General features: G+C 34.5%; 1 protein-coding gene across 3 annotated transcripts in view; it reads right to left on the reverse strand.

Annotated features, from left to right (window-relative positions):
* Positions 1-15,308, reverse strand: part of ATP9B (ATPase phospholipid transporting 9B (putative)) — a 169,112-nt gene that overhangs the window by 23,032 nt on the left and 130,772 nt on the right. For all 3 annotated transcript variants that reach the window (XM_053974312.1, XM_053974302.1, XM_053974321.1), the window contains 3 exons: positions 15,129-15,271; positions 7,142-7,254; positions 2,638-2,886 (listed from right to left, as the gene is read on the reverse strand). In XM_053974312.1, the coding sequence (XP_053830287.1) occupies positions 2,638-2,886; positions 7,142-7,254; positions 15,129-15,271 (505 nt within the window). The remainder of the gene's footprint in view (positions 1-2,637; positions 2,887-7,141; positions 7,255-15,128; positions 15,272-15,308) is intronic.

Consider the following 15,308-nt stretch of genomic DNA (forward strand, 5'->3'; position numbering starts at 1 on the left):
ATTTCCCTAAATAAAGCTCCAGGGTGCAATATTCAAAGCACTTTATTCAATAAAAAATGCTTTTAAAATGGTACTTTGGTGATTGGGAAACATTGGCATCATCCGTCAACCTAACTGCAGGAAAGTTCAATAAGCTAAATAATGAACCATTTACATTATTTTCCTTAGGCTCCAGTGATTTGCAAACATTGCATCAATAGAAGTCTTAAAAAATTATAATAAAGACCTGCTAGTCTTCCAATTCTTAGGCTTTTTTTCTGTCATATTGCAATTTATATGCTGTTCATATGCTTTTTGTAGCTTCATCTTTTTATAAGACTCCATTTAACATCAATTTCTCATTATATAAAAGCATATTTGTTCAATATGATAATTTTACTAGTGTTTCAAGCATTATCTTTGAGAAACAAAAATGAAATTTAAGGTTGTTTTAGAATGGAAGCATTTCATTTCACTGCCATCCAGTTTTAATGTATGAGTTGAAATGATAAAAAAATCATTATTAAAACAATATCTGCAAATTCTCTCTCTTGCAGCATGAACAGTTACTTTGTTGTTGATTTCTTCTTCTAACTTCTTTTCCACCCTGAGTCCCAGGTCTATTATGTTAGCACTTTATCAACTTTCCTTTCCTTCCTTTCATCTTTTCAAGGTCAAATTCCCTACTGTCTTCCCAGGGCACTGCTTGTATAATTCTCAAGTCTTGCAGCTGCTTTCTTTAGTATGTATGGGAGGAGAATTGCTCTTCATGGTAACATTTTCAGCTTTCAAACAACTGAACAAACATACAAAAGCCCACAGGGAGAGACAAGCGAGTGGGAGAAAAAACTCACGTAGTCTCTCTCAATTGCACATCTCTTCACCTGATTTAGTAAAACCTTTGGCTATTAAAGCAGAATATTTACTTAAATTATAGCAGTTATCATATCTTCACAGTCAGATCCTTGTTCATGCAATCATTCATTATACTCAGTAGTACCTCCCAGGCTTATTAAACAGAAACATTAAGTAAATATGAATGCATGTGCAGATGAAAATTTGTGCACATGTGCATAATACAATTCAAACATTATACAGATATATATATCATAGGTAAATGCCCTTCTGGCATAAACAAATGCCCTTCTAGGATTCTCAATTCATAATGTGGATCAGCTCACACTATATAACACCACATACAGTATTATAGATTATTGATTTTAGCCAAAGATCAGCATCTCAAGTCCTACCTCTTTATTTAAAAATAAAGAGTTTTATTTTTAAAACTGTTCTGACTGCCATTTTTTAGTCATGGAGAATCAGCCACTTTATATTCTACAGTCCATTGACACTATGAACTGTGTTTATGGCATCTGAAATGCATGTAATGTCTGCTAGCTTGTTACTACATGAAGACAGATTTAATTTTATTTCTTGCATTCCTAAAATAAAACCCCTTGTTACAGACTTGTTACTTCTAGCAATTATAGCCTGCAGTTTGAACTGCTTAAGTTTTACTAGCATTAGATATGGTGACATATTAGACATGAAAACCAAATGTATACATGAATAATACACTATGTAGCAGGATGAAGTTTGTGGAAGAAACATTACCTTGTATGAGATCAACTTGTACAGCTAGAGAAATATTAAGGATTTCAGGTACATAATCCCTTCTTCACATCTTACAACAACCTTATTTTATTTATATGACTAAGGATTGGGGTTACAACAAAAACGGTATCTTCAGAAAATGCTAGAAATTCTTTAAAACAGAGATTCTTCTCAACCTGTTCACTTTCACATGCAAACTAACCTCAAAATAGTCTATTTCTCCATTTTACTATATCAACTACACACATTTTTATAAAGTGAACTCTTTGCAGTATCTTGCAACATGAGCTTTGCCTCTCTCTTCTAGTATATTTTTAGATTGAATTTTAGGCAATCAATTTAGGGACCAAAATAGGATTATTCAGAACAATAACTCAAATCCAATGAAGGCACTGGGATTTGTTTAAAATTTGTATTTCAATAAAACTCAAAGGCATGTTTTTATTGAAATGGTATTTTAAATTTGTGCTACACTTGATGCAATTTTGAAAGAACACTAAAGCTTATGAAGATGCCTAGATTTTGAAGCTCAAAAACTTTTCTACAGAAGCATTTGAGGTTTGATGAGATTTTTTTTTGTTTGTTTCTTTCTAGGGGTTTTGTTAGTTTGTTTGTTTTTTCCTGTTAGAAATCTGTATGTCCCAGTACCTGGTAGCATCTCTAACTAATGTACCAGGTTGTCCATCACTCAGAACAGTTTCATATTCCCTTTAAGAGCATACTATGATTCATATATGGATTAATTATTTTGAGAATAATAATAAAAAATAATAAACATTTAATTGCAATCCTCAATACAGTATTGACCCCGAAGCACTGACTTCACAGGTCTTTAAGTCAAATAACTGAAAACACTTTTATACAACAAGGCATCAGAACCAGCAGATCTTTCCTAAGCAGTAGAAAATATAAAAACAGATTACTACTAATTTTAAAGAAACCCCTGCTCAAAACACTTTTTTTTTTTTCCACAGCTCTTCTCTTTTTTACTTAGTTTACCCCATTCTTTAGGAGATATAAATATTTTCAGCCTTGCATACCAACCTCATCAGGGCTGGAAGCCTGGTAAGTTCGATTTTCATCGCTGAAGTCCTGATCCACTTCTGCATATTCTGTCTCTCCAGACACACCAGCCCGGGATTCATACACGGGGGTCACATTGTGGCAGAGTGCAATGGCCTTCACTGCTTCGTGTATCCGACTGCTGACGCTCTTTCGCACTTTGGGTGCAGATGATTGAGGTTTCCTGGATGGTGTTGAGCTCGTACTGTTCCCACTGTTCTGAGAGTGGACCTTTAAGACCCAACACAATGAATAGTAAACCAAAGTTCAAAAATGGAAACAAAACATGAATACTTATCTATTTATATCTGACTGTTCCCTTCACAAAGGTTGATAAATTATAAGGAAAGTAACCATCTATTTATTTTTATATAACTTACTGCTAACTCATTCAACTTGTGATTCATAAAAAGCCTCATCTACTTTTTTAAAGAAATTATACGTAAGTATGGGCTCATCACCTTGCATTTGTACCCAAATTTCAATAACAGAGCCTGAAGATAATTGAAAAATGTGAAATGAAAACAAGTATGTTGGAAAAATGCTGAATAGGCTGATCAGATTATGGAGAAACCCCTGCTATCTCACTTAAGATTTTACATTTTTCTGTGATCTGTCACAAAAGTCCTTTCATGTCTATTGCGCTCAGTGAATTATTTTTTCTTTTCCTTTATTAAAAAAAAGTATTTAAACCAGCCACCAACTGGATGACTTCAGCTACACTGAGATAAAATTTCAAAATTTGCTATTTTGTTGTTCTTCTTCACCTACATCATTAAAATGAAAAGAGCCCCTTTAAAAAAAAAATCACCTAAATCTCTGTATTTTAAAAGATTTTGTGGTGATCAGAAGAGAACAGAAGAACAAAAGCAGGATCATTTTCAAGTATAAATATTAGGAATAATTAAAATACAGATATTGCTGATTTAATTTATAACTTACATAATTTCTGTATTTGTGAACGAATGCAGTTTTATGCTTTTGCTGCAGCTGAAATGCTTTTGCCCTTACAAAAATGCAACAATCTAATAAAATCATAATGCAAAATAACTGTTTGACACATACTTGAAGATCGTATTACTGTTGCATAACCATTAAACTAGCACTGTTTTAAGTTATCCTTCAGAAATGCTCAAGCACATGACACAAAAAATCTTCCTCTGAAAAGTACTATGTGTTCATAATTAGTTAAAATAAGTTGGGGTTTTTTGCAGGGTTTGAGGGGGGTTACTGGTTTTTGTTGGTTGGGTTTTGATTTTTGTTTTAAAGTCAGCACATTAAATATATCAGCAGTACCACTACAAGGCTCTTACGTTCACTCCAGTGTAACTCAGAAAACCTTTTCAGAATCCACACTTTTTTTCTCCTGACTGCAATCTGCTGAACCGTGAACATTCTGCCCATCAAATTACAGTGTTGTCTAATAAAGGCTTTAACTTTCTGCTCATCTGGCACCGCTTTTCAGCTACTGCTTTAAACCTCTGCATTTGCATTCTGCTAACATTGATGCCATTACAGTCACAAATAAATTAAGCTGATTTACTCCTTCTGAATTATGTTATGTTTATTGATGCTTGTATAATTTAATTTCACACAAATTCCATTAAAGATTATGCCCTCTATCACAAAATGCTTCCAGTGGGGAAATATAATCAGGTTATAATAGATTTGTGTGTTACATTAAGATGACAATAGTCTGGTAGGTCCACTGTAATAATAAAACAGAACACAAACAAGGGATAAAATCAATGTCACACATGAACCACTGCCTAGCTAACCGGCAGCTTCTATTATCATAGATTAAATAAAAACCTCACCATACTTTTTCAGACGGAAACAATTGTTTAGTAGTTGCTTGGTGTGTTACTGAGACTCCATCATTGTTCTGTTTTAACGAGTTGCTACTAACACAAGCACAATTAAAGCATTATTTATAAAGCATTATTTAAATATAGAGTAGTGTTATATAAAGCTGAAGAAAAGGATGTTCCAAGAAAGCTCTTTTCATCATCTACTAATAGCAAACCTATATTTTGAAAATCTTTTTCCCACAACTGAGAAGAAAAGCTTCCATCACATTTCTTATTTTAAGTATGTTACAGTTATTAAAACTTGTAACCATGGTTACCACTTGTTAAATTTTACAGTAAATTAGTAAAAGCTTTAAGCAGTAAGAATTCCAGGAATCGTGGAATTCTTTTCAGATAGCATATTTAATTTGTAAGCATGCCTCCCCTAGAAGACTGGTGCTTAGCTGTCAAACTCACTCAGGCCAAGGTGTGCCAGCTCAAGACTGTCAGTTAATATCATTTATTGCTACAGTTGTTACTGTGAATACCCAAAAGACACATTATAAGAAAGCCAGGTTTGGGTGATTTTTATAAACTTAGTTAGTAGCAGTTAATTTCAGCAACACATTCTGAACCAAATTTGGGCAGCTGATCTTTAGGTGAAAGAGCTCCATTTCCCATTTCCCAGGCATGGTTATTGTATCTCACTTACTATTCACGGCTATATCTACTAAAAATTAAGCTGAAATAGATTTATCCAAGGAAAAGAATTCAAGAAGGGTATTTGTTGAATTGTATAGACAAAAAATAATTAAGAATTTAAGGTGCAAACTTAAAATGTACATACTTCACCATTGTCTTCCCTCCTGTCACTCTTCCCAAAAGCTACAAAGTATTAACTGAGTCCAGTGTGGCGTTAAATTAAACTTTTATTTATATTTTAAGCAAATAAGAGGGGAGTCAGTTTACAACACAGCACAGCCAGTATTCCAATCAATTCTTGACCCTACAGTTCTTCTACGAGAGAAAATGAGGACACAGACAAGGAGGTCAGTCTACAAACTTAACTGGGTGTCCTAGTGTGACTTAATGATGCTTGTATCCCCAGTTGTCTTTTCTGTTTATGCTGGATATTGAGTTCTGCACCTTTAAGACTGGTTCTGAGAGCAAAGGGAGGGAGAAGAAGGTCAGTTTGTTATCAGAAACTGCACTTGCTCCCCCGCATCCTTCTCATTCACTGTGTTGTCTGCAGCACAGACAGCGGGACAGAGCTCTCCTTTGCTTTTAGTCATTTTTAGCTAGCTGAGGCAAAGAACTTCCCTGGACTGTGGCTTTTTTTTTTCTTGGAACTGATCAACCCTGGACTGAAAACCCAGAAAAACCCAGGAGCTTGCACCTGTGGCCCATCAGGGCCTGGGACGTGGCATTTTCCAGCACCAGAGGAACCGAGAGGCACTTAGTGAGCCAAAAAACACCCACAGAGGACTCTCTTGGAATTACAGAAGTACTTTCTGAATTTGCCATCTCTTCAGAACAGTGAGAGGTTTTATTGTTTAATAGTATTAGTCTTTTTTATACTTGTGAATACTTTGCTTATAAATAAACAGGTTTTTCCACTTTTCTCCAAGGAAATCTTTCCTGAACCAGTGCTGGGGTGGGGCTGCTTGAATTTGCTTTCTAGAGGGACCCTATTCAGAGGTTTCCTCCCAAATTTGCCCTAAACCAGGACACTGAGTCAGGCAGTCATGTTTGTGTATCCACGTTAACTACAGAAAAAAAAAAAAAAAAGTTATATAATTTTTTATTATCATACTGTAAACAACATGTTTACATGTTGTTGAAATACTAGTTAACATTGTTGTTGAAATACTAGTTAACTTTTTATTTGTTGCCTCTTCTGTAAATTTTCTTATTTTTTTGTTTCAAAGAATAGAAATAAGAAATAAAGCACAAAGTTCACCCTAATCTCAGAGTAGAATCAGGTGTTTCAAAAGGTTTGCAGCATGCACCCAAACAGTTTACATACACGGGAAATGCAAGTAATGTTTGCAGAATCCCACAACTGACCCACACAGAGACAATCCTCTTGTACACTTTCCAGACCAAGCACTCTTACACATCACAGGAACACTTTGTTCTCAAGCAATCTGGAGTTTTCAATTTTCTTACACTTTCTCTCTGCCAGTTTTATGCTGTTCAAAATCATCTCAATTTTTTTAAAAAGAATTTTTAAATATACCTGTGTAAGTTTTATTTTGACAACTACTGTTATACCATTTGGTTATACCAATTAATGTGGCTTTTTGATGTATATTCTTGATGAGTATCTTCAAAGATATAATTACTGTTCATGTTGTTCTAGACACTTCCTTATAATTTGTAGTCTCAGTAACGAATATCTTACTCTTAGATGATTTGGCAGAAGAAAGACTGCACTGCACAGACAGGTTACGACAGATTTCTGCTAGTGAAGAACAGGAAAGCAAATCTTTTTAAGTGGGCATTATGAAGAACTTTGGAATCAGGAGAGAACTATGTACTCTCTCATATTTTTCCCTTCCATCATATTTCTTAAGAGATACCTACACATGAGAACTTTCATAGCATCTCAAATTCTAGACATAATCATTAACAGCAATGCTTTAATGTCATTAAACCCCTCTCCCCACATGAAATGTAAATGATTTATGAAATACCTGTGAATAAGAGTTTATAATATGACTCTGTATTTCATCCATTGTGTCTGTTCCATAGGAAACAGTACCTAGGTGGAGGCGCTTAAATATCATCTCATTCTGTGTAAGTGTTCCTGTAATAAAGGAGAAGTATATCACAAAGCAGTGAAAAAAACTATGAGATGGCCAGAAACACCTCCTCTCCCCTCCCCCCACAAAAAAATCTTTCCTTTGGAAAGCAGGAATGTATCATGAATTAGCATCAATTGAGTTAATTAAAGGAACGTTTGTGGAGAAAGATCGGAGTTAGTCATTCTGGAAGAAGTCACTGGTTCCACCTGCAAGCTTATTTTGCCAATAACTAAATACACAAACTTGAAGAGAGAAAACCTTTTCTTTATATACAAAAAAAATTGAATTTGCAGTATGTTGATGGAACTGACTCTCAGAAGCCAGTGCAAGAGTTTGCACCATGTATCAGAAAATCTAAAGAAAAAACCTGCTACAGGAAACACCAAAAATTCATACAAGTTTTCCACACTTGATGTACCAAGGCAGGCATTCTGGCAATTGGGCACATTCAGTGTCAGTGTAATCTAGATTTAAGTCATTAAGACCTAATATCACTTCCAAATTTGACAGACTCAGTCTCCTTGCAGAATAAGGCAGAACGAACAAAATCAGTGTTTTCTGTGCTCACTTCACATTTGTAAGAAACTACAGGGTGTCAGTCAGACTGACACTGCATCCACCTCTGCCAACCAGTCATGTCCTCTTGTTTGGAAAATCTCTAATTGAGGGGTGGGAGCTTCAGCCTTGCCTGATGGGGTATGTGAGGCAGAAATAGGTCACTACTGCCTAGCTTTCCATGGTCAGCTCACAAAACATTATTTTGATTATGGTCCTTCCTAAAATTTTTCCCTATGGCTACTGAGGCAGAGCAAATATAAAATTACTATAAAGCTACTCCTATATTTAACCAGACAGTTTTGTGTCATTAAAATGCAAAGTCTGATCATAAAAAAATAAACCAAAAATGGCACCAGAGTAGACATTCTTGAAGCTTCTACAGTATTTTTAAAATGAGTATAAGAAAATTATCTCGAAATAAATATAGTAGAATAAAATATTTCATATTTATTTTATTTACCTTAACTATTTTTATTTCACATTTTTATCCCAGTATGCCAAAATACATGGCAAGCAACAGGAGAAGAAAAGACTAAAAGCATGACATATGCAATAATTATCAGCAAAACAATACTGTCTGGCCAGTCGACATCCAGTTTATGCACTTAGCAGGGCTAGAACTATCAGAGATCTTCAAAGATTCATTAGGGTTGTAAAAGTGTCATGTCTTTCTCAGTTGCATTTGAGATGTCTACCACTCCCACTTCCTGATGATACCTGTACCGTGACACTTCATCTCCACTGTTGTACCACCACACTGCACTATCAAACCCTGTCCTTCTGTTTTACCAGTACAAGATGTTTGTTCTAAATTCCCCCTTTACCATTAAAAACTACATTTCACATTTGCTTTTCCTTACATATTGTTGAGGATTTAAATTTCTATGGTTATATTATTTGAATTTTTAAAAATAATTAAAATAAGGTTTATATGAAATGCATAAATTCTCTACAAAATATGCATAACATTATTAAAAATTTACATGAGAAGATGAACATTTCCAAGGCTGGAAAACAGCACAGGAAGACAAAGTTCCAGATCACTATAATTAACAAATTGGAAATTTTTGGTTACTTTCATACATGGGAAAATGAAATTATTTTGTTTTACATTAATCACATAAACCCACTTTTTCTACTTTTAGAAGCTGTACATTTATTGAGACCTTTTATTAAATTTCATTATATTTTTTACTTTAATTCAAGACTAGAAAAATTCAATCTCAAGTCTGCACATGAGAAATATGAAAATTTCCACTAATAAATATGAGAAACTAAAATCTCCATTTCTAAAAGAAAGCAAAAACAAAACCCACACACTGTGCAAAAATATTCAGTGCAAGAAATTTCAAAGCCAATCTTTATCACTTTCCTAACTTTCCAGGCATGCTAATACCTTCTCACTGTCCTTGACTTTGCCAAGCCTTTGAATTAAAAAAGCTCTCTCTAGGAGTTGTGAAAATAAATGCTAGTTAAAAGGTGAGACAGCAGGCAACTGTCAAATCCTACTATTTCTGTAATTGCTGCTTGGGAAAACTAAGCAGGAAACAAAATTAGCCCTATGATTATTATATGGAAAGATTATTTCTTCTGACACCACTAAATCAGTCCAACTCCATATCATGCTTGGTGAGGGAAAGGTAGATGGCTGGAAAATTTGTGTGTTCCACCTCCTCTTTCTCAGCAAACAGAGAAGAAAAGCTTCTGCACAGAAAAGTATGGATTTTCCTACCTTGCAATCAACAGGAGCCAGGGAAGAAGGTTTAGGAAAAACAGGTGAGGAAAAAGAATCAACAAAGACATGGAAATAAACATGCCAGAAATCCTGATTCAATACTTGCATCTTATACATCTCTTATGCAATCCTTTTTATGACCTATGTTAAGAGGAAATATCTATGACAAATAACTAAAAACAAAAATAAAGAAAGGAAAAAACAACAATTCCAGTTTGCTCATGCTTCTGAAGATTAGCGTAAGATTTTCAAGAACAGCCATAATAAACCTGATGTGTTGTTAGACAAATAAAGGTAGCTGAAGTTATGAAAATACACCCCAAAAAAATCTGAAAAAAACCCACCTTAAAAAAATATACCTTTTTCAGCCATCCACATGGAAATAAAATTTCATCATGTGTGCAAATTAAGAATTTACTTCTAAATACTTCTAATGAATGAAATGGAACAGAAAAATGGGACAGAAAAATTCCCAACAACTTGTTCCATACATTACATGGTGCCAACCGGTCATGTTATAACTTTAGCAGCAGTTCTGCCTTAAATTTTAGTGTTTTAGTTGAAGACTAATAGTCCATGACAGAACAACATGTATTTTATACCCCCAGGTGCAAACAATTCAAATACCTAGAGGCAGATTTTCTAATATAGCCCACTTTTTGAACAAGAAAAACAACACAAAACTGAGCTCTTTTAGTCTGCTCAAGGTGGTAAGTACTATAGAACAGTGAAGGAATTTTCTATTTTTAATAATATTTTTAAAGACCTAGTTATCAATTCCACACTTTCAGGACATTGCTAATACAAAGAATTATTAGATTTAAAAAAAGCTTATTTTAGAAAAGCTTCCAGAAAGCACATTAGTCAACATACTACTACTATTATACATTCTTGAACTTAGCTCTGGAATGCAGGTACTACATAAGGAAAATAGCCTGACAAAAAAGTTAGTATAGAATTGCTGGAGAAAAATGTAGTGTGTTCTTTATTGAAGCCAAGAGCTTTCTTTCTTTTTTTCCTTCTTTCCTACAATTGTATCATTAAACACAGAGTAAAGCAGGCAAAGAGGAAATTAATTTCTAAGCAAAAAGTCCTGAAGGCATCATTCCTTGGGTGGCAACAGATGTGATTCACAACAGAGCAGCAGAGATTTTTTTGTTGTTGTTTTTTGAGAAGCAGATGCAGATCATTCTGATTCTGTATTACTAGATGGCAATTTGGACCAATACCAGCAATCTAAAAAGTCCAAAACAAGAAAAATCAAGAAAATATGTACAACCAAAAAATTAGTAACTGTGTGAGAAATTAAGAGGATAAGTAACTTTTCATATAATTTGAGTACTTTGTTTGCTTTGTATCTGCTTAAACAGATAAAAAGTAAGTGTAAATGTGAACAATTCTATGGAAACTTTTAGGGAGATCAGGTCTAATCAGTCTAATAATTAGACTGTTGACAACAATCTGGAGATACAAACTTTTTTCTATGAACCCTGGAAAAATGTAATCTGGTATATAATATAAGAAGAAAACTAAAAACCTAATGGTAAGCATCCATAGCATATGTCTGCTCATTCAGCTGCTCCATTTATAAGTATGCCATAAAAACAACCTACACAAAATCTTAAACCAAGTAAGTCGTGGTACAACCCATTAAGAATGAGGACAAAGACCAAAAGAACTGAGCTAAGCCTAATCTTTCCTGCGCAGAAGGTCACACTAGAGGTAACAGGTAACTTGGGGCACTGAATTAGGGAGCATAACTCCTAAACCATGACACACAGTTGTGAAGAGCAGTATCTATTTCCTCTGTGCCTTCTGCCTCCCACAAACACAATACCTGTGTATTCAGTGGTGTAAGAGCAACATCATGCTCACTGGATATTTTCAGTGAATGGGAGTCCAAAGAAAGATAAAATGTAAGGATTCCTTAGTTTGGAATCTTCCTGTAGGATGTCTCCACCAAAAGGTTTCATTTCTAGTCTGCTCTACTCACCCTGCAAACCTAGTGGTACTAAAAATCTTAGAGGCAGAGCATAAATATAGAACCATCTAAGTAAAGAAAGGAGATATTATTCCATCAACTTTTTAAAATTACTCTTTCTCTCTAGTTGCTTACACTGAAGAGGTAAAGACTCAAAGTGTAACTAAAAAGATTAATTTTCATAAACAATTACTGAAATTCAGTGTTCTAATAGTACATTACATTAGGCACATTTAACAAGAAAGTCCATATACACCAACCTCTAATACACAGATTTTCCAAAAAATTCAAGAATCCCATTGCTCTGTGTATCTGTTCAACAATTATATCTGTTAAGCATCTCATTTGGTCCAAACACCCACTAAAATGTTAATTACAGAACTCAAATACAAGTGCATTCATTAGTAAATAACTACACTTGGAAGACTACACATTTGTTTTAGCTGAACACACCGGCAGTTGTGAATAGCAGGTGGATTTCTATCCCACATCCAAAGAAACAAAAATTCTCATTAAATATTATTAACTTAAATATTATTAAATATATTTTTTTTCACCATTAGAATTTTTTTGTACCCTGGAGAGCATAAGAAACCATGTTCATGCTAACTGCTACCCACCATCATAACGGATGACACCTTTCTGTCAAACTTGTATGTGATTCAAGTACAAACAACATGGCATTATGGGTAATGGATGCTATAATTAAAATGTGGGTCCTAAAAAAAACCTGTTGTTTTACTGGGTGTTTTTAGTAATGGCTTTGTTCTACATGAAGATAAAAACTCCCTAACAAAGGAATTAATGTATTGCTTTAATAGGCTGCACCCTGAGTTAAGTTTTAAAATTTATGAGTTCTCTGCAGCATTGTTATTTAAACAATGGCATTGTCAAATGCAACCAGTAAGAAGATTAAAGTTCTCCCAGCAGATCAAGTACAAATTGTCTGTCCTCCTGTTTCAGCATCATTTGTTCATTTATCACATAACGTCTAGTATTTCTGGTCAGTGTCAATATGCTCTGCATCCTTGCAGTTAACAGATGTCTTCTCTTGTCGAATGAATTACTTTATGTTTCATGCACTGGTGGCCGCAGATGTGTCACTATAGCAACATCATTAATTTCAGATCTTACCGGAAACATGCACTCCAATCAAACCTAATTATACCACATTGCTTTCTTGTCCCACAATAAGGAAACTATAATGCAATTATTGGGATACTTCATTTTCTATTATACTGTGGCAAATGAGAGAGCCACTGTGATGGACGCTTCTTGTCAAAAAGCTTATTGATAAAGCACAAACCCAATTTACAATCATACAAAGGACTACCTTGCAATTTTGTTAGTAATGCAATGCTCCTTAGACTCAACAACTAATTCTCAATCATTTCCAGTGAAGCCTGGGCCACAATATAAGACTTTTGCAGATAGTTCTGTGGATTCCCTTTCTTTTCCAGTATTGAGAAAAACTTCACCTGTTTACATTTAACTAAATCAGCCTTTTAGTGCTACTTTTTAGTAGCACCCACTTGGGCAGATGGCTACAAAACTGACTTCCTTCTTTATCCTCTGACAGCCAGGCCTTAAGTGGGCAGAAGAACAGAATTAACTGGTTTATATGACTAGAAATGAAAATTCAAATGAGAAAGTGCTGAGACCAGCTCTTATAAACTGTATAATCATGGATGTCAATCATGGATTAAGAGTACAGACTTTGTTCATTACCTAACAGTATGTTTCACATTTATCATAAAATGCATAATGAGAACAAATGTATTCAGGAAAGAAATCTGGAAGCAGCTACCAAAAGACTTGGGTAAAAAGAACATTGTCAATGTGTTTGTCCAGAACGAAGAACAGTTTAAAATTTGCGGGGCACTTAAGATTATTAAAACAGAACAGTGTTTCCCATCTCTGTAAGGCACAGTCAGTGGTGTGAAGCTGGTGACATCTCCAGGACTCCTGGCATATTTTCACTTACGTGAGCTTTCAGCTGACACTCAGGTAAAAGCGCATAGGGTGAGACTGCTGACTCTGCTTCTTTCCAAAACACTTTGAAACTACTGTCCTAGAGTATGGCCTTCACTTTCATTTTTACATCATTATTGTACAGATTCAGACCTTCCACCAGAGCTCAGCAGATCTCAATCCTCTGAAAAGCCTTTGAGGTTGAATACCAACAATTTGGAATCTCTACTAGCAAAGTTTAAAAAGTCTACACTGGTTTTGCTTAGAAAGTAGTGTTTTGTAACTAACTATAGAATTTACTTTGTAAGTTAACTTTACTGCATTTTTTTGAAAATAAATTACTTTTGAACATATTTTTCCAAACATATGCTGTAAATTACATATTTCAAGTCTTCAATATGACAGGACTCAATGTTACATAAATTATCATGATGAAGGGTGCAATTAAAATCAATAAGCAGTTTCAAATAGTATACAAATCATTAGGTAACCGAAATAAGACTTGTTTAAGAATCATTCACTTGCTCTGAAGAATTGCCACACTATACTTAGCAATATACTTTCCTTTTACAAAATAGAAGAACAACATTCAGATGTATATAGGATAACGTATGTGCCTATAGAAAAAAAAAAGAAAGTATGTTTTGAAAATGTGACGATATATTATATTTACACTTCATTTCAAATATGCAGTAATGGAAGTGTTAGCATGGGAGGGAATAGAGAACTATTTCAAACAGAAGGAGATATAAATTGTGTATTATGCTTTTGGAGCAGTATAACAGAGGCCAACCCCTGCCTTCCCCAGCAGCTTTTCATGATTTTGAACTATATTTTACTTAAAACCAGTAAAAGAATTCTTCAAGCTTTTCGAAAAACAACTTTTTCTGTTCAGAAGTAAAGCTTCTTTAAAAAAAAACATGTATATCTACTAGAAATTATTTATTCAATCTCAGAAAGAAACAAGACAGTGTAACACAAGCTATTCTTCACACTCTCAGTACTTACCTTCTGATCCCAGTAAGGGCTGGAGATCCCAGTACAACAGATGAGGTACAGTAACAGAGTACAGTTATGAAGGTGAAATCATTCAGCAGCTCTAGAACTGGTCTACTAGAGCAGTTCTAGAACTAGTTACTGGAGCAGTAACTAATAAAGTAACTAATAAAGAGCAAGTAGCTTCACCGGGACAACAGATATAATTTTGGAGGCTGATCTCATGACTTGTTTTGGAAATTACTTGCTCTCTCAAAGGTCATTCATAACTTGTTATCATACAATATTGCAGTAGCAATGAAGTGCAGAATAAACTAGCATCCTGAGTGCTCTTCGAGAGTCTTTTCAGAGGAAGATATATGGTACTCTTACTCGTGCTGTACAGTATCCTCTTGCTATAGAAGAGCTGCTCCCTCTGGAATAAATCAGAGTACTACCAAATGCTGACTTTAACATCCAAGTACTGGCCTACTGAAGCCTATTGGTACTTGTAAAAGTCCTCAAGCAAATGTGTAAAATTTTACTGAGAAGCAAAAATCAGTAGTCTAAATCCATTCTTACATTAGCATATTCATAGAATTACATTTAGAAATTTTATAGAAGTTACCAGATTTTAGAATTGTAACCTGATATACCTGTTTTATCCGTTAGTAAATAAACTAATCGTCCCAACTCTTCTGGTATGGTGCTAGTTCGAACAACTGTTCCAGGAATATTGTCATCTTTCATAATCATCCACCCATAGGCTGCCTTACCCATGTCCAAGTTGACACGTAAACTGCAAAGGAAATTTATACCATAATCAGTGTGAATAT

This window comes from Vidua macroura, chromosome 1 (assembly GCF_024509145.1).
Source record: "Vidua macroura isolate BioBank_ID:100142 chromosome 1, ASM2450914v1, whole genome shotgun sequence".
In the NCBI taxonomy this organism is placed as follows: Eukaryota; Metazoa; Chordata; class Aves; order Passeriformes; family Viduidae; genus Vidua; species Vidua macroura.